General features: G+C 43.9%; 1 protein-coding gene across 2 annotated transcripts in view; it reads left to right on the top strand.

Moving 5' to 3' along the window:
- ESPN (espin) overlaps positions 1-25,958 on the top strand; it is a 110,601-nt gene that overhangs the window by 60,630 nt on the left and 24,013 nt on the right. Inside the window, exon 8 of one of the 2 annotated variants that reach the window (XM_033922927.1) lies at positions 13,394-13,555. The exons of the other annotated variant lie outside the window; for it this stretch is intronic. Within the exon in view, the coding sequence (XP_033778818.1) occupies positions 13,394-13,555 (162 nt within the window). The remainder of the gene's footprint in view (positions 1-13,393; positions 13,556-25,958) is intronic. 2 annotated transcript variants of the gene reach the window in all.

Raw genomic sequence — 25,958 nt, 5'->3', positions numbered from 1 at the left:
ACGGTCTTTATCTCCTCCCCATCCCTGCACAGTATTTCTCCCTCTCTCCTCCAGCCCCATGTGCAACGTCTCTCTCTCTTTCGTTCCCTCCCTTTCTGTAAAGGGAGTAGGGAAAGAGAGAGAGGGAAAGGAAGGGAACCAGGGTGCATCTCTCCAACTCCCTTTACTGCCACATCTAACCACATTCTCCCTCTCTTATCCCCTGGACTGTGTGCCCAACTTTTGCCCCGTGCCCAACATTTTTCCTTCTATCATCCCTCTCCAGCACCAAGCCACATTCCCTCCACCACCATGACCAACATTCCTCCCTCTTGCATCTCTTTCCATCTGTCCCACTATTCACTCTCCACCACCATATCCAACATTTCTCTCTCTCTCATCTCTCCCATCCAACAGTTCTCTCCCTTCCTATGCCCAACAATTATCTTTTTTCTTCCTTTCCCCATTAACATCATCTCTTTCCCTCTCACACCCATGTTCATCAATTCTCCCTTTCTATTCCCCACCTCAGTATCTCTTTCCCTCCCTCACTCCATCCTTCTAGCTTATGTCCCAAGGTCATGCCCCTTCTCTCCCTTCTGTGTCCCAACACATTCCCTTTCTCCATTCAGTGTCCCAAGTTCATGCTCCCTCCCTCCTTCCTTCCTTTGTCCCAAGCTCACACCCCCTTCCTTCCTTGTCTCAATGTGCCCTTCTCCTCCCTTCTGTGTCCCAACGTACCCCTCTCCCTCCATCCCTCCCTTCTGTGACCCAACGTGCCTATCTCCCTCCCTTGTCCTAAGTTCATGCCCCCTCCCAAGCGTGTATGCCTGTGTTCTGGCTGGTTCTAAGACATCCAAGTAAGCCCTCTCCTTCCTTCAAGCTGCACTTCTTTCTTCACAAAGCCACAGGCAGCAGCAGAGTATGGCTAGAGGTCCTGGTGTGCTGGCCACGCAGCTTCGAGGGAACATTACTTTATTCCTTTTCACTTAATCAACTTTCTATCTTTTTCTCTCACCCCCTAGCTTTCACATTTCTCATCCTCCTATTCCCTTTTATCTGCTTCCCATTATCACAATTCTATCCTCGTATATTCATTCATCTCCTTGACAACTCTCTCACATGGATCCACCATTTCTAGCATCTCCCCGCCTTGTTGCTTACTCCATTTTTGTAACCCAGCATTTCCTTCCTCTTTCTTTCTCTCTCCCTCCCACAAGTCCAACATCTCTCTTTTCTGCCCTTTCACTCCCTCCTTCCAATTCTGATGTCTCTCCTCCCTCCCGCCTTTCCCTGCCCATCTCTCTTCTTCCTCCTCTGCTCTGTCTGAATAATCGTTCCTCCCCTTCTGCCCCTTGCCTGAATCTCCTCCCCTTTTCACATTTTGGCTGCTCCACCAAATCCATCTCTCCCTTTCCCCATTTTGCCCACTCCACATCATCTCTCCCTCCTTTTCACCCCCTTCTACCATCTCTCCCTTATCCCCTCTGACTTCCCCATGATCTTCTCTCCTTCTCTTGCTCCCTCTGTCCTCCTTCAAATCCATCTCTCATTGTACCCCTTCTATCCCCCTCTGCCACCTCTCCCTGTGATCCTTCTACCCCTCTCTGCAATCCCCAAGTTCACCTCGCTGTGTTCCTCACAAATCTGCCATCTTTCCCTCCTCCCTTTATCCCATTACCGAGTGTCACATTTCTCCCTCCTTCCCTCATTTGAATCCAACATCTTTCTCTCCCCCACTCCCAATCCCAAGTCCTATATCACTTCCTCTTTACCTTCTATCCCTCCCCCAAATCTGGTGGTAGTTGCATCTTGCTGTCGACCAGCATACCCGCTGGTCAGCTCTCTCTGCCGCAAACCTTCCCCGACATCTACTCCATCCCCCACCTCCACTGTGCATCTGCTTTACATTTCTTGTAAACGTTGCCGGGTGGAGGAGCCGATTCTCAACGCCGCCCTGCCGCTGCCCAGTTTCTTCTCTGCACTGCGTGTTGATGTATGCTTGTTATAACTGCTAAAGGAATTTTCTAGAACAAGTATGCCTGGTGCTATCAATTTGAGTTATACTTGCATAGATTGACATCAGTGGTAAATATCACTTAGTACATGGAAAGAAAGGCCAAATTGGAGCCTCCAGCTAATATAATATAGCTTTAATAATGTGTGATATAAACTGAGGTAAGTGAAAATGCTTGGGGAAACAAACTGGTTCGTTTAAATAAAGAATTTCTAGCTCTTTAAATAAAAGGGCGATTGTACTCGTGGTTTAAAGTTCAGAAGTGCAATAGTTTCCTGGAAAGTACGATGATTATTTTTTAAGTAAGTCATTGCAATGCTCGTGTAAGGGCAGTGGATCTGTGGGGTGGACGTGTAGCATCTGCAGCATTTTACTGCCATTAAGTCAAAGGTCCCTAAATGTCAGGGCAGGCAATATTGTTAGCCCCTATTGTGAGGGCGAGGTGCAGGGTTCTTTCCAGCTTTTGGCAAAGCATTGGAGCTGTAGATTTGGCTTGGGTTGGGTGACAGGCAGAAGTAGACAATGTAAATGAGAAGGGATAAAGTAAAAAACAAACAAACAACCCAGCAGATGTCTGGAGCGAATCACAATAGGTGATCTTCAGGAACATTGGAAGTGGAGTGAAGATGACGCATCTTTCGTTTTGGGTACAATTTTTAACTCAGATTCGGAACATCTGTGATATATTTTTCCTTTAATTTAGGACTTTTTTTTAACAGATTGGTTTGACAATCTCCAAGAATATAAAAATTGTTAGACTGGATTTGGCTTTAGCTCGTGCCTTTTTCCAGTTTTATTGCAAAGTGAGCTATATTTAGCTGTATTTAGAGTTTAGACCAGGGGTAGGGAACTCCGGTCCTCGAGAGCCGTATTCCAGTCGGGTTTTCAGGATTTCCCCAATGAATATGCATGAGATCTATTTGCATGCACTACTTTCAATGCATATTCATTGGGGAAATCCTGAAAACCCAACTGGAATACGGCTCTCGAGGACCGGAGTTCCCTACCTCTGGTTTAGACAACAAAGATTTCACTTACTTCTCCTACGCTGATGATATTACAATATGCATTCCTTTCTACAAGAAGGAAAACAAGATCAACAAATCAGTTGAGGAAGTCACTCGAGTTGTTGCTGACTGGACTGACGATCTGAAACTAAAACTAATGAAAAAAATCCCCCCACAATTTTTTTCTGATAAGCCCACTCAAAATCACCATTGATGACACTCAAATAACACTGCTGCATAATGCCCCACTGAAACTTGAATCTGAACTGAGAATCCTAGGCTGAGGAGAGATATGATTCACGTCTACAAAATCCTGAGTGGAGTAGAACGAGTACAAGTGGATAGATTTTTTTTTGCTCCGTCAAAAATTACAAAGACTAGGGGATACTCGATGAAGTTACAGGGAAATACTTTTAATACCAATAGGAGGAAATATTTTTTCACTCGGAGAATAGTTAAGCTCTGGAACGCGTTGCCAGAGGATGTGGTAAGAGCGGATAGCGTAGCTGGTTTTAAGAAAGGTTTGAACAGGTTTCTGGAGGAAAAGTCCATAGTCTGTTATTGAGAAAGAAACGGGGGAAGCCACTGCTTGCCCTAGATCGGTAACATGGAATGTTGCTACACCTTGGGGTTTGACCTAGATTGGCCACCGTGAGAATGGGCTTGATTGGCCATTGGTCTGACCCAGTAAGGCTATTCTTATGTTCTTATGATTATATTCAACGAACGTTAACCAAGAAAAAATTCACACACCGAGATGAATTTGGCATTATTTCGCCAAAGAAATCTTTCGTATCTTGGTTCAGTCACTGGTACTATCCTAACTAGATTATCGCAATATCCTTTATGTAGGATGCAAAGAAAATATGCGGAAAAAAATACAAACCTTTCAAAATGTAGCAACCAGACTTATTTTCTCAGCAACCCGACATAACACAGTGACACCCCTATACTTCGAAATACACTGGATCCCTTTTGAAGTAAGGTGAATGTTTGAACTATGCCACTCATCTTTTTAATCTTCCATGGCAAAACACCAGACATTTTGAATTTAATAGAAATACATCCAAAGACAAATACAACCTGATCAGCAACCATATGAGAATAAGATACTGAAATCCTAGAGGAATCCAATACAAAATTATTCACTCTAAAACCTCCCCATACCTGGCAGCAAAGTGGTGGAATCCTTTACCAGTACAATTAAGGAACGCCTACCTCCTCCCAAAACTTTATAAGGGCCTTCTAACCTATCTAGGCCTGTTGATCTAGGCGCCTAAGTGCAGGTGTCTTTTATAAAGTCAGGGCCTTGGTGCCCTTAATAAGTCCACATGAACAGGGAAGTACAAAACTGCCAGCTTCAAAGGAACTAAACTAGAAACATATACTGTACATGAAGTGACACATAAGATACTTATAGAGCATGAAATCAACTTTCATGTGTTATATCAAAACTGTGCTCAGAGTTTATGAGACGAGACCAGACATCGGGACAAATCCGGATGTTCAAAAGCTGTAACTTGCAGTCTTTAATCATTGTACAGGTTTTTCATTGTAGCAAAAACTCAATAAGTCAAACCCCTCCCCCCCCCCACCTTATCTGATGCTTGTGAGGACTGAAAAAAAACCTCTGGGTCCAGACGCGTTTCGCAACAGCTGCTTCAGAAGACCCGTAGCCACACATTTCAAAATAACGCGGTCTGTCTCTCCCTCCATCCAAATCTTCAACTTGCAGATTGTCCCGATGTCTGGTCTGACAACTACCTAAACTCCGAGCACGGTTTTGGTATAACATATAAAAAGTTGGTTTCATGCTCTATAAGTTTCTTTGTGTGCCACTTCATGTATGTGTTCTTAGCCTTTAATATGTCAACATGTGTCATGCAGATGTCTTTCCTCATTGAATGTTTCCAGAGCTGGGTATTTGTTTAGCTAGGTTCGACACAATGGATGGTTACTAACAACAAATCCTCCTTCAGTCTTACCGGTGCATTCTAAAATGCCCGGAGCACGTAGAAGATGGCAACCGTTGTGCCCGATCTTTCTCTTTGTCATGCATGATTACTAATTCATGAGAAATGTTTTTTTAGCTAGAGATGTACTGTCATTTGAAAATGATATGAAAAGCATGCCAAAATTTTGTTGTTTTATGACCTTATTCTATTTGGAATTTCACAAGAAGCAACAATAAATTAGCTTCATTTTAACACTTTGGAACAACAGCAGCAAAAGCCCAGTGCCAAAAATCGAAAGAAATGCAAAATGAAATTTTTTGACGCACACCTCTATATTTAGTGAGGACTTAGGACTCTTTGACAGTGGTTCACCTCCAAGAAAAGGAATTAAATTGTTTGTTTGAGCCACATTTTGGATGTCATACCCTTCCTGTCCTGTTGCACCTTGAGCATGACATTTCCAATAAATGTCCAAAATATTCTCCATCTCTGCTTTAAAAGATATAGGAACATTGAATCATGTACTATCGGTTTTTTGAACTGTGTATATTATGTAAGCCAAGCCAATTCATAACCATTTAAATAAAATACATAGCAGCATCGTAGATGTCGGCAGACAAAGACTGGTACGGTCCATCCAGTCTACCCAACAAGATAAGCCCATAAAGATATAAAAACATAAAGAGTTGTAATACTGGGACAGACTGAAGGTCCATCAAGCCTAGTATCCTGTGGCCAACCCAGGCCACCAGTACCTGGCAGAAGCCCAAAAAGTAGCAACATTCCAAAGCTCAAACTGTGATATCATCCACCGACGCCTAAGCGCCAACCTCATCAGTGATGTCACAATGGCTTGCTTGTCCTATACTCAGCTAACATAAGGATCAGTATCCTCTTTCCAATAGTGGCCATTCCATGTCACAAGTACCTGGTAAGATCCCAAGGAGTAAAACAGATTTTATGCTGCTTATCCTAGGAATAGGCCTTTCTTTTACAAAATCACCCAAACCTTTTTAAATTCCTGCACTTCAAAGTTGGGACGCCATCTAAAGAATAGATTTACACCAACTGAAACCTGGGGTAAATCCTCATACCTAAATGAGGCACATTCTCCCATATTCTATAAAACTACATGCAGCTGCAGTGAATGTCCCTGACTCACCCTTGCCCCTCCCATGGCCACGCCTCCTTTTAAGTCGCATACTAACAAAGTTACACTCTCGTCTTTATAATAATAATAATAATAACTTTATTTTTGTATACCGCCATACCCGGAAGAGTTCTAGGCGGTTCACATCAATTAAACAAGGTTACAAGTGGTTTACATCAATTGAGCGGGGTTACAAGCGGTTCAATATCAAATTGATCAAAGTTGCCAGGGGGGGTGAGGGAAGGATATAGAGGGGAGAGGGGTTGTTTAGATCAGTGATTCCCAACCCTGTCCTGGAGGAACACCAGGCCAATCGGGTTTTCAGGCTAGCCCTAATGAATATGCATGAGAGAGATTTGCATATGATGGAAGTGATAGGCATGCAAATTTGCTTCATGCATATTCATTAGGGCTAGCCTGAAAACATAATTGGCCTGGTGTTCCTCCAGGACAGGGTTGGGAACCACTGGTTTAGATAGAAGGGGCGTTAGGATCCTGGTCTTGGAAGAGGCGGGTTTTGAGTAGTTTTCTAAAGCCGAGATAGTTGGGGGCCTTGAGGGCCATTTGGGATAACCATGGGTTTAGCTTAGTGGCTTGGAAGGCGAGGGCTTATAGACCAGCACCTCGTTAAGATGCGTGTGTAAAGTCAAATTATTGCCCATCGCCACCGATAATTGATCGTTAGGGCTCAATAAATGACTTGTTAATCAAATTGCAGGTTCAGATTGGGTGTGCACCCAAGTTTGCACATGCACTTTTGAACGCCATTTTGGGGTTAATGCGCAATGTCCGAAAACAGGCTGCTGTGTGGCCACACGATTTCTGCACTTTCTTCAGCTCTGGGCAGACTTAAGACTTAGTTACTCGGGTTAATTGACTTTTTTTTTTGTACTCGTCTAATGCCAGCTCTAAGGAGGAGAATTATTTCTTTATTTTTGGTGTTTACATTCAGGTACTCAATTAGGGCTAGATTCACAACCTGCCCGATCCGAGCAGGTCCGATGAATTCCCCAAACTCTAATGTGCAGATGGGGGCGATCGGAGGAACGCCCCCATCTGCCTGCCCGGATCACTCTAAAGTGATCCCAGCGCATGAGCAGACCATCTGTAGATGGTCTGCGCATGCTCTGGACCTCTGGGCTGGCAGAGATTTTTTTTTCTCTCTCTTTCACTTCTTTTGGAGGCTGTGGTTTTAACCCATGGATTGAAACCACAGGCTAGCACTGTGGGGAAGGGTGGGAGGTTCGGGGCAGCGGGAGGCTTTGGGGCAGGCAGATCGGGGAAGCGGGAGGCATTCGGGGCAGGCAGATTGGGGCAGCGGGAGAGTCGGGGCAGTGGGGGAGGCGTTCGGGCAGGAGAAGAGCATCGGGGCGGCAGGCAGGAGAGATTCGAGGCAGCAGAGAGCAGGGCTTCGGAGTCGGAAAGATGTTTTCGACTGGTCCCCAGCAGTCGCTCCTTGGCATGATCGGCCAGCCCAGTCGGTTTGGAAAATTTTGTGTTGCGAATCGCGTCCCTGCCCTACTTTGCCTGCGTTTCTCCTCATTTGCATGCACAGATTCGAAGCGGATTGCAGGAGAGGTTAGTGAATGGGGCCCGAGGGAAATCTGGTCGCAAACCGATTGGTTTGCTTTGTGAATCTAAGTAGGGAAAGCCTGTGTAACATGGCTCATGAAGTTCTTTTCAACCTCTCTCCATATGATTTTGTGTGCGTCTGTGTGTTTGTACCTCTTTACAGTGGCGTCGTAAGGAGGGGAGGAGCGGTCCACCCCAGGCACCATTTTGGTGAGGGCACAGGCACCCATCCTCCTCTCTGACCCCCCCCTCCCCCCCCGACTGCTGCTCCCCTTCCCATACCTCTGTAATGTTCCTAGCGCGAGCAGCAACCCTCAAGCTTCAATGGTGCAAGTGTCAGCTCTTCCTCTGACATCACTTTCTGGACCCGTGCCTAGGAAGTGACATCAGAGGAAGAACCGACGCTGTTGCAGCAACAGCTTGGGGGGGGGGAGGTTACTGCTCACGCCAGGAACATTAGAGGTATGGGGGAAGCGAAGCAGCGCGTGCGTGGCAGGAAGGGGCGGGGAAGAAGTATTTGGGGGAGCAGAGGGCAGGGGAAGGGCGCCTCTCACCCTCACGACGCCACTGCTTCTGTATGGGTTTCTAAGCTGGAGGGGTTGGGTGGTTTGAATAGCATTCTGTTGGTTTGGAAAGAATAAGAAATTGAAACCAAGTGTGATAGAAACATAATGGTAGATAAAGGCCAAATGGCCCATCTGCAGCATCCACTATCTCCTGCTCTCCCTATTGGCTAAGGCTCTTTACATCTGCATTGTGAGGTCATAGAACTTTATGGTTATGGAAACATTGTAGCATGATGGCAGATAAAGGCCAAATGGCCCATCCACAGCATCCACTTATCTCCTCCTCTTCTTATTGGCTAAGGGTCTTTACACCTGCATTGTGAGGTCATAGAACTTTATGGCTATGGAAACATGGTAGCATGATGGCAGATAAAGGCCAAATGGCCCATCCACAGCATCCACTTATCTCCTCCTCTTCTTATTGGCTAAGGCTCTTTATACCTGCATTGTGAGGTCATAGAATTTTATGGCTATGGAAACATGGTAGCATGATGGCAGATAAAGGCCAAATGGCCCATCCACAGCATCCACTTATCTCCTCCTCTTCTTATTGGCTAAGGCTCTTTACACCTGCATTGTGAGGTCATAGAACTTTATGGCTATGGAAACATGGTAGCATGATGGCAGATAAAGGCCAAATGGCCCATCCACAGCATCCACTTATCTCCTCCTTATTGACTAAGGCTCTTTACACCTGCATTGTGAGGTCATAGAACTTTATGGCTATGGAAACATGGTAGCATGATGGCAGATAAAGGCCAAATGGCCCATCCTGAGCCTGTCGCCTCTTAACTTCATCCTATGCCCTCTCATTGCAGAGTTTCCTTTCAAATGAAAGAGACTTGACTCATGTGCATTTACGCCACGTAGGTATTTAAATGTCTCTATCATATCTCCCCTCTCTCGCCTTTCCTTCAAAGTATACAGATTGAGATCTTTAAGTCTATCCCCATACGCCTTATGATGAAGACTACATACCATTTTAGTAGCTTTCCTCTGGACCGACTCCATCCTTTTTATATCTTTTTGAAGGTGTGGCCTCCAGAATTTTACACAATTCTCTAAACGAGGTCTCACCAGAGTCTTATACAGGGGTATAAATACCTCCTTTTTCCTACTGGCCATACCTCTCCCTATGCATCTTAACATCCTTCTATCTTTCGCCATCACCTTTTCAACCTGTTTGGCCACCTTAAGATCATCATATACAATCGCACCCAAGTCTCGCTCTTCTGTCGTGCACATAAGTTCTTCACCCCCTAAACTGTACCGTTCTCTCAGGTTTTTGCAGCCCAAATGCATGAGCTTGCATTTCTTAGCTACCAAATTTCAGACCATTCTTCAAGTAACATTATATCTAGTTGTTAGGCATTACTGTCAAAAGATGGGTTTTACCGTGGTGCCACTGTCTCAAAAAAAAGGTATTGTTATCCTTTTCTGTCACTAGGTGGCAGTACACGGGGCAAACAGCAAGCCACGAGGAAACAGATCCTAAAAAATAAAATAGTGCTTAGTATTATTCTGAGTGCCGTGCGGCAAATGCTCTGGCGCCCATTTAGTTCCTACGGGCGTCTGAGCATTTACTGTGCCGGCCGACACTGCCAGCTTTAGTAAATGAAGGGGAAACGTTAGACGCTGTTTATAGAATATGACGCTGAAACCCGAGACGAAATTTAGACACGAGCATTTATCTGCTGTAAATCCTCGTGCCTAAATTAGGCATGTATCCCTTTTATAGAATAACAGCACGGGTAAATTGGAGCAACGCCAATGACCCACCGTGACCTTCCCTTGGCTAGGCCCCGTTTTTGTTCCATGCGGATTCTGGCACTTAAATTTACGTGCCTAGATGTAAATTGAAGCCAATTAGCATCGATAATTGCTTGTTAGTTCTCAATTACTGGTGCTAATTGGCTTATTGTTCAATTAAAATTGCATGCACAATTAATACACCAGATATAGAATTTGAGGGTAGGTGCCTTGTACATAGCAACCATTAAGAGCCTTTAATGATGCAATTTGTAAGGGCAGTAAGCAATAAGTGAAATGACCAGTCAGAGCGCAAACTGAAGCCTTTAAAATCAAAATCTTTTATTCAGGGGGAGCCAGGTGGTCCTGTGATGCCTCACGGTGATCTGAATCCCTAACACCATAAGGTTCTGCGCTGTACGCCTGGAACAAACTGCCTGACGGTCAGGCTCTGTCTCTGGTGGTATTCAAATCCCTGCGTTTGAAGTCCTAACCCCAACCCACTTGTAAAGCGTCCTTGTCCCCTACCCCAGTGGTTCCCAACCCTGTCCTGGAGGAACACCAGGCCAATTGGGTTTTCAGGCTAGCCCTAATGAATATGCATGAAGCAAATTTGCATGCCTATCACTTCCATCATATGCAAATCTCTCTCATGCATATTCATTAGGGCTAGCCTGAAAACCCGATTGGCCTGGTGTTCCTCCAGGACAGGGTTGGGAATCACTGCCCTACCCTATCTATCTCATAATTCCCTTTGGGCTAGATTCACTAACCCCCCCCTTCCCCCTTACCATTCCGCTCCGGTTCCGATCCATGGCTGAGTCTTGCCGGGCAACCGATCCACTAAAGACTCCCCGTGCAAATGACCTGATCCCATGGATCGCTGAAGACCGATCGCAGCGCATGCGCAGACCATCATGGTTGGCTGTAGATGCGATCCGCGCATGCGCTTGCTCTCCCCCACAAGCGAGGCCAAACAAAGGGGGAGGGGTGGCATAGGAGGTCGCAGCTCCCGAAAGGAATCGAATAAACTGCGCTTTCAGAACGCGCTTTAAACCCGCTCCTGCTCTCTGCCGCCCTTCCCTGCATCGTGAGCCCGGGGTTTTAACCCACGGGTTTAAAGCGGGGCTGCGCTGCGGCGTGTTCTGGAACCACGGGCTCGCACTGCAGGGAAGGGTGTCGGAGCAGGAGAGTCCTTCCCTTCAGTGCGAGCTGGAAGTCGGGACAGCGGAGAAGCGGGAAAGTCGGCAGCGATGCAAGCGACTGGTCCTCAGCAGTCGTTTGTTTTTGGATCGGCCAGCCCAATTGGTGTTCCTTCTTCAGTTTAGTGAATCGCTGCCTTCCTACTTTGCATGCTGTTTCCCCTCGTTTGCATGGGCGGATTGGATCGGGAGGAAGGTTGGTGAATCGGGTCGGGGGTCGCAAACTGGTCGGGACACGATCGGTCACCTTAGTGAATCTGGCCCTTTGGAATTCCTTACCTGAGCAGCATGTATAGATTCACCCTTTTGTCCTGTTTGTCATAATTAGATTGTAAGCTCTTCTGAGCAGGGACTGTCTTTTGCATATTTAATGTACAGTGTATAGTGATTTGATTTGATACTGTAAACTGTTTCAATATTTATCAGGAATAGAGGTATAAAAGTTTTCATAAATTAACTCCCAAATTCTATATATGATGCCTGAAGTATGCATACATCAGTGTGCTTAGTTGATCTGTGTGTGCAACTTAAATTATAGGTTTAATTGGCACGATAATTGGCAATTAACACCTGATAATTGGCATTAATTGGAGTTAATTGGCAATTAACACCTGATAATTGGCATTAATTGGAGTTAATTGGCAATTAACACCTGATAATTGGCATTAATTGGAGTTAATTGGCAGGCGCTCAACTTGGTAGGTGCCTAGCAGAAAGTGGTATGCACCTTGTCCAATGCACAGACCCACAGGGGTAGCTCATAGGCGTGTTTTCAAGTTATGTGCCCGTTTTTGGCTTAGCATTGTACGCAGAACTTAGCCACAAGCATTTAGGCCAAGAAAACTGTGGTGTCGATAGGATGCGCTTAAATGTTGCGATGCCTAGGAATAATAGCAGCGCTTAGGCAGCACTAAGCGTGATCCTGTACAGTGATGTATCTTTTGTAGAATCACGCTTATTTTCAGGATTTATAAAGCGCTTAAGTCTAAGTGCAGTACATATCAAACATACACAGTTATGAAAACCAACAATATAATAATAACAAAGAGTAAAAATGAGTAATTGTGGTAGAGCATTTTAAAGGGCATGATAAATTCAAAATCGTTCCTTCTTAACCTTTAATCTTCCCTTAAAATTGAAGACCGCCCAAAACGTAGGGCTCCTTTTACGAAGGCGAGTTAGCGGTTTAATGCGCGCTAAACCGTTGGCCGCCCTAGCCGCTACCGCCTCCTCTTGAGCAGGCGGTAGTTTTTCGGCTAGCGCAGGGGGTTAGCGCGCGATTAAAAGTCGCGCGCGCTAAAGCCGCTAACGTGGCTTCGTAAAAGGAGCTCTTGGTGCTTGTCAGTGCTGATTCCTTTAGGTGACATATATAGAATCTGGCCCTAATTGGGTAATATCCGACTTTAATCGGATAACTATTTTGACCTGCAATGCTACTTTGTTGCAAATAGCAAACTGAGATCAAGATCAGGCCTGATATTATTCTATACACACGCGTCTGTCATAGAGAATGACGCAGTGACAGAATTTGTCCCCGTCCCCACGGTTAACCGCGTGAAACCATCCCCTTGTCATTCTTTAAGGAGAGAGGGAAGAATCAGAGCATGAATGGGCCCAGCCACTGAACAAAGAGTAGCAACATTCCAGAGCAGATATTGTGATGTCATAATGCCTCATTCCACCAGTGCCTAAGAGCCAATCACATCAGTGATGTCACAATGGCTTCATTATCCTTGGCTCCCATAAGAATCAGAGTATAAATGGCCACAACCACTGACCCACAAGCTTTGCTTTGAAGAATGCTGGTGTAGAAGGACTGAGGTTGAATAGCAACATTCCAGAGCAGAGATTGTGATGTCATAATGCCTCATTCCACCAGTGCCTAAGAGCCAACCTCAGCAGTGATGTCACAATGGCTGCGTTATCCTATACTTGGCTCACATAAGAATCGGAGTATGAATGGGCCCAGCCACCGACCCTCAAGCCTTGCACTCAAGAATGCTGGTGTAGAAGGACTGAGGTTGAGACCGACACTACCGAATGACGCGGGATGGTTTCCCGCAGTTATCCGCGGGGACGGGGGACAGATTCGATGCATCTTAGTGAATGTTTATTTTTAAAATTCATACCTGTATGATGTGACTATACCGCCCATGGCACTAATTAGTAAACTGCTTTAAAACTGATTTCTCATAGCTGACGTCGTGCGACAACAGCCCAGAAGGACTTCGAAGGGCTGACTCCTGCAGGAAATCCAGACGCTTCAACAGGCAGCCCAGCACTGGGGACTATTATAGAAATCTAGGCCAGGATACACCAGAGCAACTAGAGAGTAGAAAGATGGCACACAGTGAGGAGGTGAGCATTGAGACGATTGGTCATGTTCCTGTACATCGTACAAAAGGCAACTGGAACGATGTCTTTATCGTAAACCAGTTTGATCCTGTAGACCAGGGGTGCCCAACCTTTTGGCTTCACTGGGCCGCATTGGTCGAAAAAAATGTTTCTGGGGCTGCACAGAGGAGGGAGCTGGCAAGATGGTAAAACACCCAGGGGCAGCAGAGGAAAACACTGCATTGTTCTCGACCGGGGCCGCACAAAATACTTCACTGGGCCGCATGCGGCCCTCGGGCTGCAGGTTGGACACCCCTGCTGTAGACAGTGGTGTAGTGAGGGTGAAGGCGCCCGGGGGGGGGGGGGGATGGTGCCCCTCACCTGCCTTCTTCTCCACCCCCCACCCCCATCTGCTTCTTCCCTGCCCCCCCTCCTGCCGCGTTTACCTGCCCCTTCCCTTTCCCCCTACCTCTTTTTAACGTTCGCGGCCACTCCAACCTGCTGCTCACGCCAGCTTCGGCTCTTCCTCCGACGTCACGTCCCAGGCACGGGTCCAGGAAGTGACATCGGAGGAAGAGCTGGTGCAAGCAGCAGGTTGGGGGTTGCTGCTCGCGCCGCGAACGTTAAGAGGTATGGGGAAAGGAAGGGGTGCGAACGGGGTGGGGGAGAAGGAGCAGGGGGAGAAAGGAGGACGGGTGCCGGTGCCTCCACTAAGATGGCGCCCAGGGCGGACCTTTCTGTGCCACTGCCTGTAGAGATCCTCTGCTGATAATATGGCACGTGGATTCTCTAACCAGAGCCACCACAATGTTTCATCTAAATATACTATATATATATATAGTATATATATGTGTATTATTTAATATATACAGTATATATTAAATATATAGTATATTAAGTATATACTATATATTGTATATATTAATCAATTGAATCACAGATTAAATCCATTAACTAACATAACTAATTAAGATAGCGCTCAGACCCACAACCCTGTGTTTGTTCAAGTGATACGAACTAAACATGGGCTGCCATCAGACCATCATTGCACTACCAGCGTCTTACCGCCTAGATCTTATGCTATTCATTCAGTGTTGCCTGGCTGGGTTTGGGTTTGTATCTTCGCTGTGTATGTACAGTCTCTTGCATTGTAAACCACTCTGAACTGTTTGTGGTATTGCGGTATACAAAAATAAAGTTGTTATTATTATTATTATTATGCTAGAGATTGAAGCCACAAAAAGAAATTTCTCCTCCTGAGGAAGCATTCTCGTACGAAACTCGAGTCGAGGGGAAGACTTGTGTTTCATGGCTTCTTTGCTTTAGGAGTTTAAAAAAAATTTTGCTGCCTGTTGCGTGACCAGCACTACGTCCGCCACAGCGAGCAGATAAGTACTTTTGATTGTCTGCTGTGTTTATAACATCTGGGCGGTAAGACATTGGTAGGGCAATGATGATCCGCTCCTAAATACACATACCCACACCCACACCCACATATATATATATATATATATATATATATATATATACACTAGTCTTTAAGCCCGTTACATTAACGGGTGCTAGAATAGATGTGTCTGTCTGTCTGTGTTTCTTTATCTTTCTCTTCTTGGCCGCTGTCTATGTCCTTCTGTCTTCTCCCCCCCCCAAGCAAAGCTATCTGCCCCCAGCACACACCTTCCCCCAAAGCAGCCCCCTTTCCCTTTCCCTAACTGTCTCTCCATGGCCCTCTTCTGTCTTCCCCCCAGAGCAAAACTGTTTGCCCCAAGCACACCCCTCCCCTCAAAGCAGCCCCCTTTCCCTCTCTCTGTCTCTCCATGGCCCCTTCTGCCTCTCCCCCCCCAGAGCAAAGCTGTGTGTCCCCAGCACACTTCCCCCCCCAAAGCAGCCCCCTTTCTCTCTCCCTGTCTCTCCATGGCCCCTTCTGTCTTCCCCCTCCCCCCGAGCACAGCTGTCTGTCCCAAGCACACCCCTCCCCCCCAAAGCAGCCTCCTTTCCCTTTCCCCCTGGCCCCCCCCCTGTATTGGCCCCATTCTTACCCTCCCTCCATCCCGGCGTCTTCTGGCCTGCTCCTCTTCAAAGCAGCCTGTGATCGTGGCCGGCTTTAGCGAACCTCGCAGGCCGCTCTCCAACTCAGTAGCATGTTCCCTCTGACGCGATCCTGTGCACCTTGTACGTCCCGTGCCTCATCTGGAAACCTTCCCTCTGACGTTGTAACGACAGAGAGAAGGCTTCCGGTTCAGGCGCAGGATGCCCGTATGAGCCACTGTCCGTGGCTTTGTGCATGAATCAGTGAGGAAGAGGAAGCTGGCTCGAAGATAACACCGCATCAATTGCACCGTGGACCGGCGGTTGAAGAACACTGTGTTGGGCCTGATGCACGTGCTGGCCCAGTGGACCGGCAGGAAATTTCTGTGGACCGGCACTGGTCCGTGGACCGGTGGTTGAAGAACACTGCATTAAAGCATCTTAATAGACACTCATAGGTAAATGGAGGTGGGACATACGAAATAAGTGAAGTCAGAAAGCTACGTGAATATGATCTCAGCTAGGGTATATCTATATCTATAGAGTTACCATATGGCTCCAGAAAAAGGAGGAAGGATTGAGGCATCCGGGTTTAGGGTTTTACATCTATTGCTTTCAATGAAAATAAAACCCAGATATCTCAATCTATCTACTTTTTTCTGGAGCCATATCATAACTATATATATATATATATATATATATATATACTCTCTTTCAATATATTAATCTATCTACAGTATATCTATATGTGTGTGTGTATTTATCTATCTATATAGATGTAGATCGGGGGTGTCAAAGTCCCTCGAGGGCTGCAATCCAGTCAGGTTTTCAGGATTTCCACAATGAATATGCATGAGATCTATTAGCATACAATGAAAGCAGTGCATGCAAATAGATCTCATGCAGAGTCCTTGAGGAAATCCTGAAAACCCGACTGGATTGCGGCCCTCGAGGAGGGACTTTGACACCCCTGATGTAGATAGATAAATACTGTATATAGAAAGAGAGAAAAAGAAATAAATATTTATTAGATGAGCCTAGGAGCCAGATTGAATCTTGGCTTGGATTGTATTAAGTTACTGTGCCAGGCCTCTTGCCTTTTTCAGCCTAATTAAAGGGAAAATCAACCATATTCACTTGTTGAGGAAGTTGTTCCTACAGTCTTGAAGGCCATGGATGTCTTAGTAGTTTGCGGTAACCTTTTCAATAAACATTTCAAAAGAGATCAAAACCTGCTAAGAATCTGATTTTTGTCTCCGGGACCCGTGATGCTAAGGGGCCAAACCATACCAGTGCCTTATTTTCAGGACCTTTATTTCTAACGCGGTCTATATTGATTGGACGGTGCTAAATGATTCAGGAGTCTGAACTCATTGGTGCTTGTTTCCTTCTGCATCTGCTGTCATGGCAACATGCAACACTATCTGCCCTTTAATTGTTGGGAGGACCAGCAATTCTGTCATTTTGCGAACGGAAGGACAACTGGGCTAAAAAAGCACCTTTCCTTCTTTGTACCACTGCAGTGGTAGACGGCTTGCCCAATACTCCTTGAAGTTTTAGTTGTGCAAGGGATGATAACTGTACCTGCTAAGTATTTGTATCGTATTTCTGTGATTAGAATCAATGATATAGCAATGTGTGTGCAGTCATGACCATGCCGAGGCAATTGCAATGATGAACCGTTGCATATCACAGCACTTATTAAAATAGAAGAAAGTCGGCCAAGTAGTTGGGCAGAATCGATGCCTTTATTAAGCTAACCAGGGTTTAAGGAGACAGGCCTTTGGACTGTCTTGTTTCCTTCTTGAAGCAATATTTGAAATGCAACAATGGTTATGTTCTTCATCAGATTTACTTAAAAGACATGAAACTCAATTTTGTGTGAAGCATCTAATTCAAGATGTTCACTTTGCAACATATTTTACAAAAGGCTCATTGAAATTGGAACATTTTGAAAAATACATTTAAGGGCATGGATCAATGTAGGTTTGACAGCAAAAAAAAGTCAATGAAGGAGCAATATTTTAGGGCTTTACATGTGTAAGTTACAACAGAAACTGACCTATATGTGATAAGGGTGAATTCTTTTATAAATTCTTTATTCATTTTCAAAATTACATTAAGTGTTAAATATATTCATTCACATTAATAATAAATACATCACTTACAAATAATCCTTGATACATTTCATAAAATCTTACCCCTTCCCCTTTCCCATCCCCCCCACCCTACATTTATTAGATAACCCAGTGGCATTATCCTATGATACTGTGATATTTGGAATGGAAATGAGAGCAAAAAGTCAGATTTCTGCGAATAACAATAAATTACTACTTATAATGACTGGTGTTGCCATTCAGCAAATTACTTATAATTGGAAGGACTGGAGAAGATTAAATTACAACTTCTGGTGGAATTCTTTATGCCATATCTATAAAATGGAAAGGTTTATTGCATTACAACGGGGATATTTTAAGAAGTTTCAGGATGTGTGGAAACCATTAACAAAATATTGTAAAGATTAATTTGAAATTGTTTCCCTTATATTTATTAACTTAAGATAAGGGTGAATTCACTAGAAAAGGAGGTGTTACTCGGAATGGTCAGTGGTAAAAGGAAGCAGGGGAGACCAAAGACCTGTTGACTGTACACCGTCAAGAACGACACGGGAATGAACATCGAGCAATTGAAAGAAGCCGTGGCCAAGCAGCTGGTAGTTTGAATGTTTGAGCGCCATACGTATTGAATAAGAAACCAGTAAGACGTTGCAGTGTAAACCAAATAAACCCAGCCCTGACGCAGATTGCGAAACGTGCATGTCAGCATAGCGTTTGGCAACAGCTGATAAAGAGGCAATTTCAGATAAGCGCATATTTTTAAACTGAAAAAAAAATACAGCAATATCAAATAAAATCTGATAGAAGATTGTTGAACCCGATAAGGAAGTTTGCGGCTTTTGTGAAAACCTTATCGGGCGAACCAGATCCCGCGAGTGAGCCGCTTCCGAGTGCTTCAAAATGAGCAACTGATAAATGTATGCCAGAAAGTTACAGTTTTAAAAGAACAGCCCAAGTACCTAAAATGTATGGTATAAAATATATATAAGGACAATTATGACTGGTGGCGATGTTTAAAGGTGAAAAAAACAGAAGCATGGCGAGGACTGGCCTATAGGCCCTCTTTTACAAAGGCGCGCTAAGTGTTTTAGCGTGGTTTTAGCGTGCGCTAACTGCTAATGCATCCATAGAATAACAGGCACGTGTTTGGCACGCGCGCTAAAAAACTTAACAAACCTTTGTAAAAGAGGGGGATAGAGTAGTAAACCAAACTAGAGCTTAACTTAGTCTACCGAGTCATCATTCTGAGAAGGCTCGACTCGGTTTACAGCAATTAAATAAACGGGGAATGATTTACAAATGGTAAATAGAAGATAATAGCAACATTTCAAAAGAATTAATTTTCAAAATGTTAGTTTTTAAAGATTTACGGAAAAATTGAAACGAACTGGAACTCCTTTTAAAAAAAAGGGGGAGATCGTTCCAGAGTTGAGAAAAGGTAGACGGGGACAGATTTTTCAGATTATGGGGAACCACAAGTACAAGGGGGCACTAGGAGAAATTAAAAGGGGACAGGTTTAGAACAAATGCCAGAAAGTTCTTTTTCACCCAGAGGGTGGTGGATACATGGAACGCGCTTCCGGAGGCTGTGATAGGCCGGAGCACGTTACAAGGCTTCAAAGAAGGTTTGGATAGGTTCCTAGAGGATAAAGGAATTGAGGGGTACAGATAGGAATAGAGGTAGGTTATAGGGATAGTCTGGGACCACTGCTCAGGCAATGGGCCTGATGGGCCGCCGCGGGAGCGGACCGCTGGGCGAGATGGACCTCTGGTCTGCCTCAGCGGAGGCAACTTCTTATGTTCTTATAAAGACCAAAGATTGACTGACGATCTTGACTCCTTTAATCCCTTTTTTAGAAGGAAGGGAGAGTTTAAATTGTTGGATACCTCTTGCAAAGGAGAATTGGTAAACATTCCCAAATAAAGGAATGAGAGGATTAAAGATACCATGTAGAATTTTGAAAGAAATACAAGCGCATATAAATTGAATTCTAAAATAAACCGGGAGCCAATGAAGACTGAAGCAAAGGGGGGTCACATGGTCAAATTTACATTTTTCCAAAGATCAGCTTCGCAGCAGTATTCTGAATTAATTGTAATCTATGAAGACAAATTTTTGTAATGCCGAGGTAGATAGCATTACAGTAATCAAGACGAGATAATATAATTGATTGAACTAAGATAGAAAAATGACGGTGATGAAAAAGATGTCTAACCTTCCTCAGCATTCGCAAACTAAAGAAGCTTTTCATGACCAAGGAATTTATTTGGTCCTTAAAAGAAAGAGAGGAATCAAAAAGGACTCCCAATATCTTAGCAGAGAACTCAGTTGGTAAGGAGGACCCAGATACCAGAGCTACAGGAGGAGGAAGACAGCCCAATCTTGGACCCAACCACAAAAGCTTCGTTTTAGTTGTATTAAGCTTCATCCGGACAGATAAAGCCCAGGCTTGAAGTTTGGAAATGCAAAGAGTTACTTTGGAAACTAGATTGGTAATATCTGGATCAGTCTCAATCAATATAAAGATATCATCCGCATAAGTGGATAACGTTTCCCAAGCTGACAGCTTAAAGGTGTTTAGTTATAGAGATTGAATAAAATTGGAGAGATTGGGGAGCCTTGAGGAACCCCACAGGGAGGCTGCCAGGAATTGGAGATATCACCTTCAATATTTACTGAATAGGAACGGTACAGAGGGAATTTAGAAAACCAATCCAAAACAACCTGATGGAGACCTATATCTGAAAGTAGCTGAAGTAAAATATCACGATGTACTACCTCAAGCTTAGTAGTAGCATAGAGGCAATCGCATTTGGAAAGTCTGATCCAAAACAGAAATAACCTATGTACTGTTTCTTCTTAAACCACAGGGGTCAAAGTCCCTCCTCGAGGGCCGCAATCCAGTCGGGTTTTCAGGATTTCCCCAAGGAATATGTATTGAAAGCAGTGCATGCAAATAGATCTCATGCATATTCATTGGGGAACTCCTGAAAACCCGACTGGATTGTGGCCCTCAAGGAGGGACTTTGACACCCCTGTCTTAAACTTAAATAGATTGATCTTTCCCCATTGAAATGGTAGCATGAGAATGCTGTTTACTAAGTCCCAACCATTGAGATTGTATGCCTATAGGGCAGAATTGTGTTTCCTCTCTCCCTCAGTTTGAGACCTTTGTTAACCTGTTGCATCATCATGCTTCTCGACTGCAAACATATATACCAACGGAAAACTGATGCATTAATTGCTGGCAGCAGCGTTGATGGCAATTTGTTGCAATACCTGGTGTGTTTTCCAGATGGAAAAGACAATGTCATTGAGGGACGGGAGAAGTAAGAGGATCAGGGAGATTGAACATCAATACCCGCTTAAAACGAGCATACATTTGTCCCTAAGATTATTATATTTGATGTGATTGAAGGTGTATTTAAAAATCAAGTATGAACAGGTACCTTATGAGAAAATGGCTATTGCTGAGCCCATTGATACTGAGCTGTGAGCACACCCAGAGCAATTCTATAACTTGGTGCTGGCTATTAAGTGCATCTTAAGTGCGTAAGTGCTGATTTCAAGTGCTCGTTTGGAGTATTGCGTTCAATTCTGGTCTCCTTATCTCAAGAAAGATATAGTGGCGCTAGAAAAGGTTCAAAGAAGAGCGACCAAGATGGTAAAGGGGATGGAACTCCTCTCGTATGAGGAAAGACTAAAACGGTTAGGGCTCTTCAGCTTGGAACAGAGATGGCTGAGGGGGGAGATACGACTGAAGTCTACAAAATCCTGAGTTTAGTAGAATGGGTACAAGAGGATCGATTTTTCACTCCGTCAAAAATTACAAAGACTAGGGGGCACTCAATGAAGTTACAGGGAAATATTTTTAAAATAATAATAACTTTATTCTTCTATACCGCCACAATCTTGCGACTTCTAGTCGGTTTACAATCAAGAGAGCTGGACATTCAGCGAGTTACAATGTGCAGATAGAGGAAATACAGAGTGAAGAAAGATTTACGAAGCAAAATTATAGATATACAATTTTCTGAGCGAGAGTATAAGGTATACAGATTGGAAGAAATTTCCAAGTAGGCCTGTTAGGAGAAGGCCGTGCAATTCAAAAAGTACAGCGAAAATTACGATAATTTATATATATCATAGAACCAAGAGATTTATGTGCAATTTTGAAAGTACAGCAAAAATTACGATATGATAATAATAACAATTTGTATATATCACAGAACCAAGAGTTCTATGCGGACTTAAGAGGGGAGAGAGGAAAAGGGTAAGAGGTCGGGAGGACTGTTATTGAGGAGAGAGGGAAGAGTAGGTCAGTAAAACCAATAGGAGGAAAAAAAAATTCACTCAGAGAATAGTTAAGCTCTAGAACGTATTGCCAGCGGATAGTGTAGCTGGTTTTAAGAAAGGTTTGGACACGTTCCTGGAGAAAAAGTCCATAGTCTGTTATTGAGAAAGACATGGGGGGGGGGGGAAGCCATTGCTTGCCCTGTATCGGTAGCATGGAATATTGCTACACCTTGGGATTTGGCCAGGTACTAGTGACCTGGATTGGCCACCGTGAGAATGGGCTACTGGGCTTGATGGACCATTGGTCTAACCCAGTAAGGCTATTTTTATGTTCTTATTTTTTCATTGATTTTTTTAATATGTTTTTATTAATTTACATATGATGGAACTATATATGGCTTGTTTGTTTTTTTGGAAACCACATAGATGCCTTTGAGGATAATTTACGGTATATTAAGTAGAAATAAATAATAGTTTCAGATGGTGTGGGCCGTCCTAGTAGAACAGCAAGCAGGTTCCTGGAATAGTCTAGTGCAGTGGTTCTCAATCCTGTCCTGGAGGACCACCAGGCCAGTCAGGTTTTTGGGATAACCCTAATGAATATGCATGAGAGAGATTTGCATATAATGGAGGTGACAGGCATGCAAATCTGCCCCATGCATATTCATTAGGGCTATCCCCAAAAACCCGATTGGCCTGGTGGTCCTCCAGGACAGGGTTGGGAACCACTGGTCTAGTGGATGATGTAGTTAACCATAGAGACGGGGACTCAGGCCCATATCCCATTCTAACTACTACAGTTTTGGTAAAATATGTAAGTCCACCAAAACCTACTGACCATCATATAGATGCCACCTGCAGGCATAAGGTATTAGTGTGGTGTATAGTTGGGTCCTACTAGTTTTGGGTGGGTTTGGGAGAGCTCACCAAACACTATAAGGGGGTTATGATGATGTGTGGACATAGGCCTTTTTATGTGACGTTCACTACAGTACCCCCTAAGGTGCCACAGTGCTCTTCTGGGATGCCTGTGTGGCCAGTCAATTCAAAATACTGGCTCCTCCTTTGTCCCAATGGCTTGTTTTGTGCGTTTATCTTTTGGGCGTGCTTTTTTTTTTTTTAATGGTTCAAAAAACTAGATGCACATCTGAAAAATAGCCCTGTTTGAAAAAAACCAATATCAATGTTTTGCAGTTTTGAAAATGACAGTATATGGTACGGGATTATTGTGCATCTTCCGCAAACTATCTAAACTCGGATTTAGACGTCATGTCGGAAATGCCTCTCCACGTGTATGCTGTGGTCAGCAAACATGATGGGAAACCTAGGGCTCCTTTTACAAAGCATTTGCAGCGCACGCCCCTAATTGCAAAAGATATCGGTATCGAGCAAAGAGCAATCGGAGAAAAATGTACATTGCAAAATATTGCAAACAATTTAGGAAAATGTTTATTATGAAAATAAATATACATTAAAAAATATATAAAATTTACAGCATATAACGCAGAAATGAGAATGGCGCTTCTACAGAACCAAAGAACTTGTTCACATTCAGTTCATAAAATTCGAATCAACCATATATTACATTACATTACATTTGTGATTTCTATTCCGCCAATACCTTGCAGTTCAAGGCGGATTACATAAAAGTTTTCAGAGATTACATAAAAGATTACATATACATAATACATATACAGGAATACATAAGAGATGTCATAAGAATTCCATAAGAATTACCAAAGAGTTGTCGAGATATTAAGGTGATAAATGTTGGGTAAATAGAGGCATTTTAGCATTAGTTGGGTAGTTAGAAGCATATTAGAGTATATTAAGGGTATAGAGTGGGTAGGTGGGGTTTAGGTAGGAACTGGTCGTATTAGATAGGTTTTATGTATTTTTTTGAAGAGTAGGGTTTTAGTATCTTTCTTGAAGGTTTTGTAGCTTGTGGTCAATGCCAACAGAATGGTGATTTGTCTGTCCAGTTTAGCTGCTTTGGTGGCTATTAGGTTGTCATATAGTTTTTTTCGTTTGACATTTTTGGATGGTGGGTGTGTGAAGAGTGAATGGGCTCTCCTGTGCCTGGATAAGGAGGATTGAGTCAATCGGTTATTCCAGTAGGTTGGGCTTTCTCCGTTAATAGCTTTGAATAGTAGGCAGTAGAATCTGAAGTGTACTCTTGCTTGTATTGGGAGCCAGTGTGAGTCATGGTGTGCTTCTGTGATGTGGTCATATTTTTTCAATGAGTAGATGAGTCTTAGGGCTGTATTTTGTATAGTTTGTAATTCTTTTATCATGGTCGCTGTACATGGGAGGTATAGTATGTTGCAGTAGTCTATTAGTCCAAGGATAAGGGCTATATCACGTTTCAGCACATTGCCTGCTTCAGGGGCCGCTTAGTGGAAGGTTGTCCCGCCATATTATTTGTTTATTTAAAAAATTTATAGCAGACACATATAGATGCGGTTTGTGAAAAATCATAAATCGTTGATGTTTTATTAATTACAAATATCTTAAATTCTAGGCTAACATAGTCCAGCCTCTAGGTCGTATCACTAATTCAACCATCAGGGTCACAGCTCATGCCATATTACTCAGACTAATTGGAGTTATGATTCAACATAGTGTGTACCCATAAAACACTACACTAAAATATTTTTTAAAAAAGGATTTAAAAAAATCTGAATATCAACTTGAAAACTTAGGGCTCCTTTTCCAAAGCCACTGTAGGGCCTTAACGCTTGGAAGAGTGCACGCTATATTGCCGCATACGCTGGCTGCTACCGCCTCCTTATGAGCAGGCGGTAGATTTCTGGCTACCGTGTGCTAATCCAGTGCCTGCGTCAAAGCCGCTAGCGTGGCTTTGTAAAAGGAGCCCTTTAAATTAGAAGTAAATAATGAAACTAGGCAACTGGGGTAAAAGAGGGATTAAGTGAGTCGCCCAAACAAAAGTGTAAGTAAGGGGAAGGTTGGGAATGATAGGCTGGATAGTCTGACTTTGGTAGTGAATGAACCAATGGAAATGCTTCTTAAGCGGAGGATAGTGAGATTTCTAGAATCGAATGTGCTGAGAATGGAGTCGGTCCAGCGAATGGCCACCAGGATGGTCTTGGGGCTCAAGGATTTCATGTATGAGGAAGGGCTAAATAAATTGCAGCTGTACTCACTTGAGGAACGAAGAGAGAGGGGAGACATGATTGAGACGCTTAAGTATATCACGGGCCCTATCGAGGCAGAAGATGATGCCTTCTGTCTTATAGGACCCTCGACCACCAGAGGGCATCCGCTGAAAATCAGGGGAGGGAAGTTTCATGGTGATTCCAGAAAGTACTTCTTCACCGAAAGAGTGGTCGATCATTGGAACGAACTCCCACTGCAGGTGATTGAGGCCAACAGCGTGTCGGACTTTAAAAGAAAATGGGATATTCACATGGGATCTCTAGGGGAGTAAAGTCAGGGGGGGGGGTCATTAGAGTGGGCAGACTTGATGGGCTGTGGCCCTTTTCTACCGTCATTTTCTATGTTTCTATGAATGGACTGCAGGACCCGAAACAGCGTGTTTTATCATATTCTTTCCAAAGTTCATGAATCTGTTTGCTCTTTTCAGTTAACCGAATCAAGCTCCAATTTGGGGGTGATGGGGTATACAAACCTAAGTTTGAGATTAGATTAGGCAGGTCTTGTCAGATAAATCTGATTGATATTTTTGACTGGGCGACCAAATAGTTGTATAAGGGGAGGGGGGTGATAGATGTAGTGTGCTTGGACTTTAGCAAAGCTTTTCACACGGTGCCACATACAGGGCGGACCTAGGGGCAGAACAGGGCGGGGCCATGTGTTCTCTTTTATCAGAGCAAAATCTGGTAATCCTAACTGTCCATATAGGGGATAATTTTAAAGGCTTTTTACATGAACTTCTAGACTTCTCTAACTGGCGCCAGTTTTTTCTTTTTTTTTTTTTTTTTTTGCATCAGTAGGCGTTCAAGCT

The sequence above is a fragment of the Geotrypetes seraphini genome, chromosome 15 (genome assembly GCF_902459505.1).
Source record: "Geotrypetes seraphini chromosome 15, aGeoSer1.1, whole genome shotgun sequence".
Taxonomy (NCBI): domain Eukaryota; kingdom Metazoa; phylum Chordata; class Amphibia; order Gymnophiona; family Dermophiidae; genus Geotrypetes; species Geotrypetes seraphini.
This window is presented reverse-complemented; position numbering and strand designations above follow the sequence as displayed.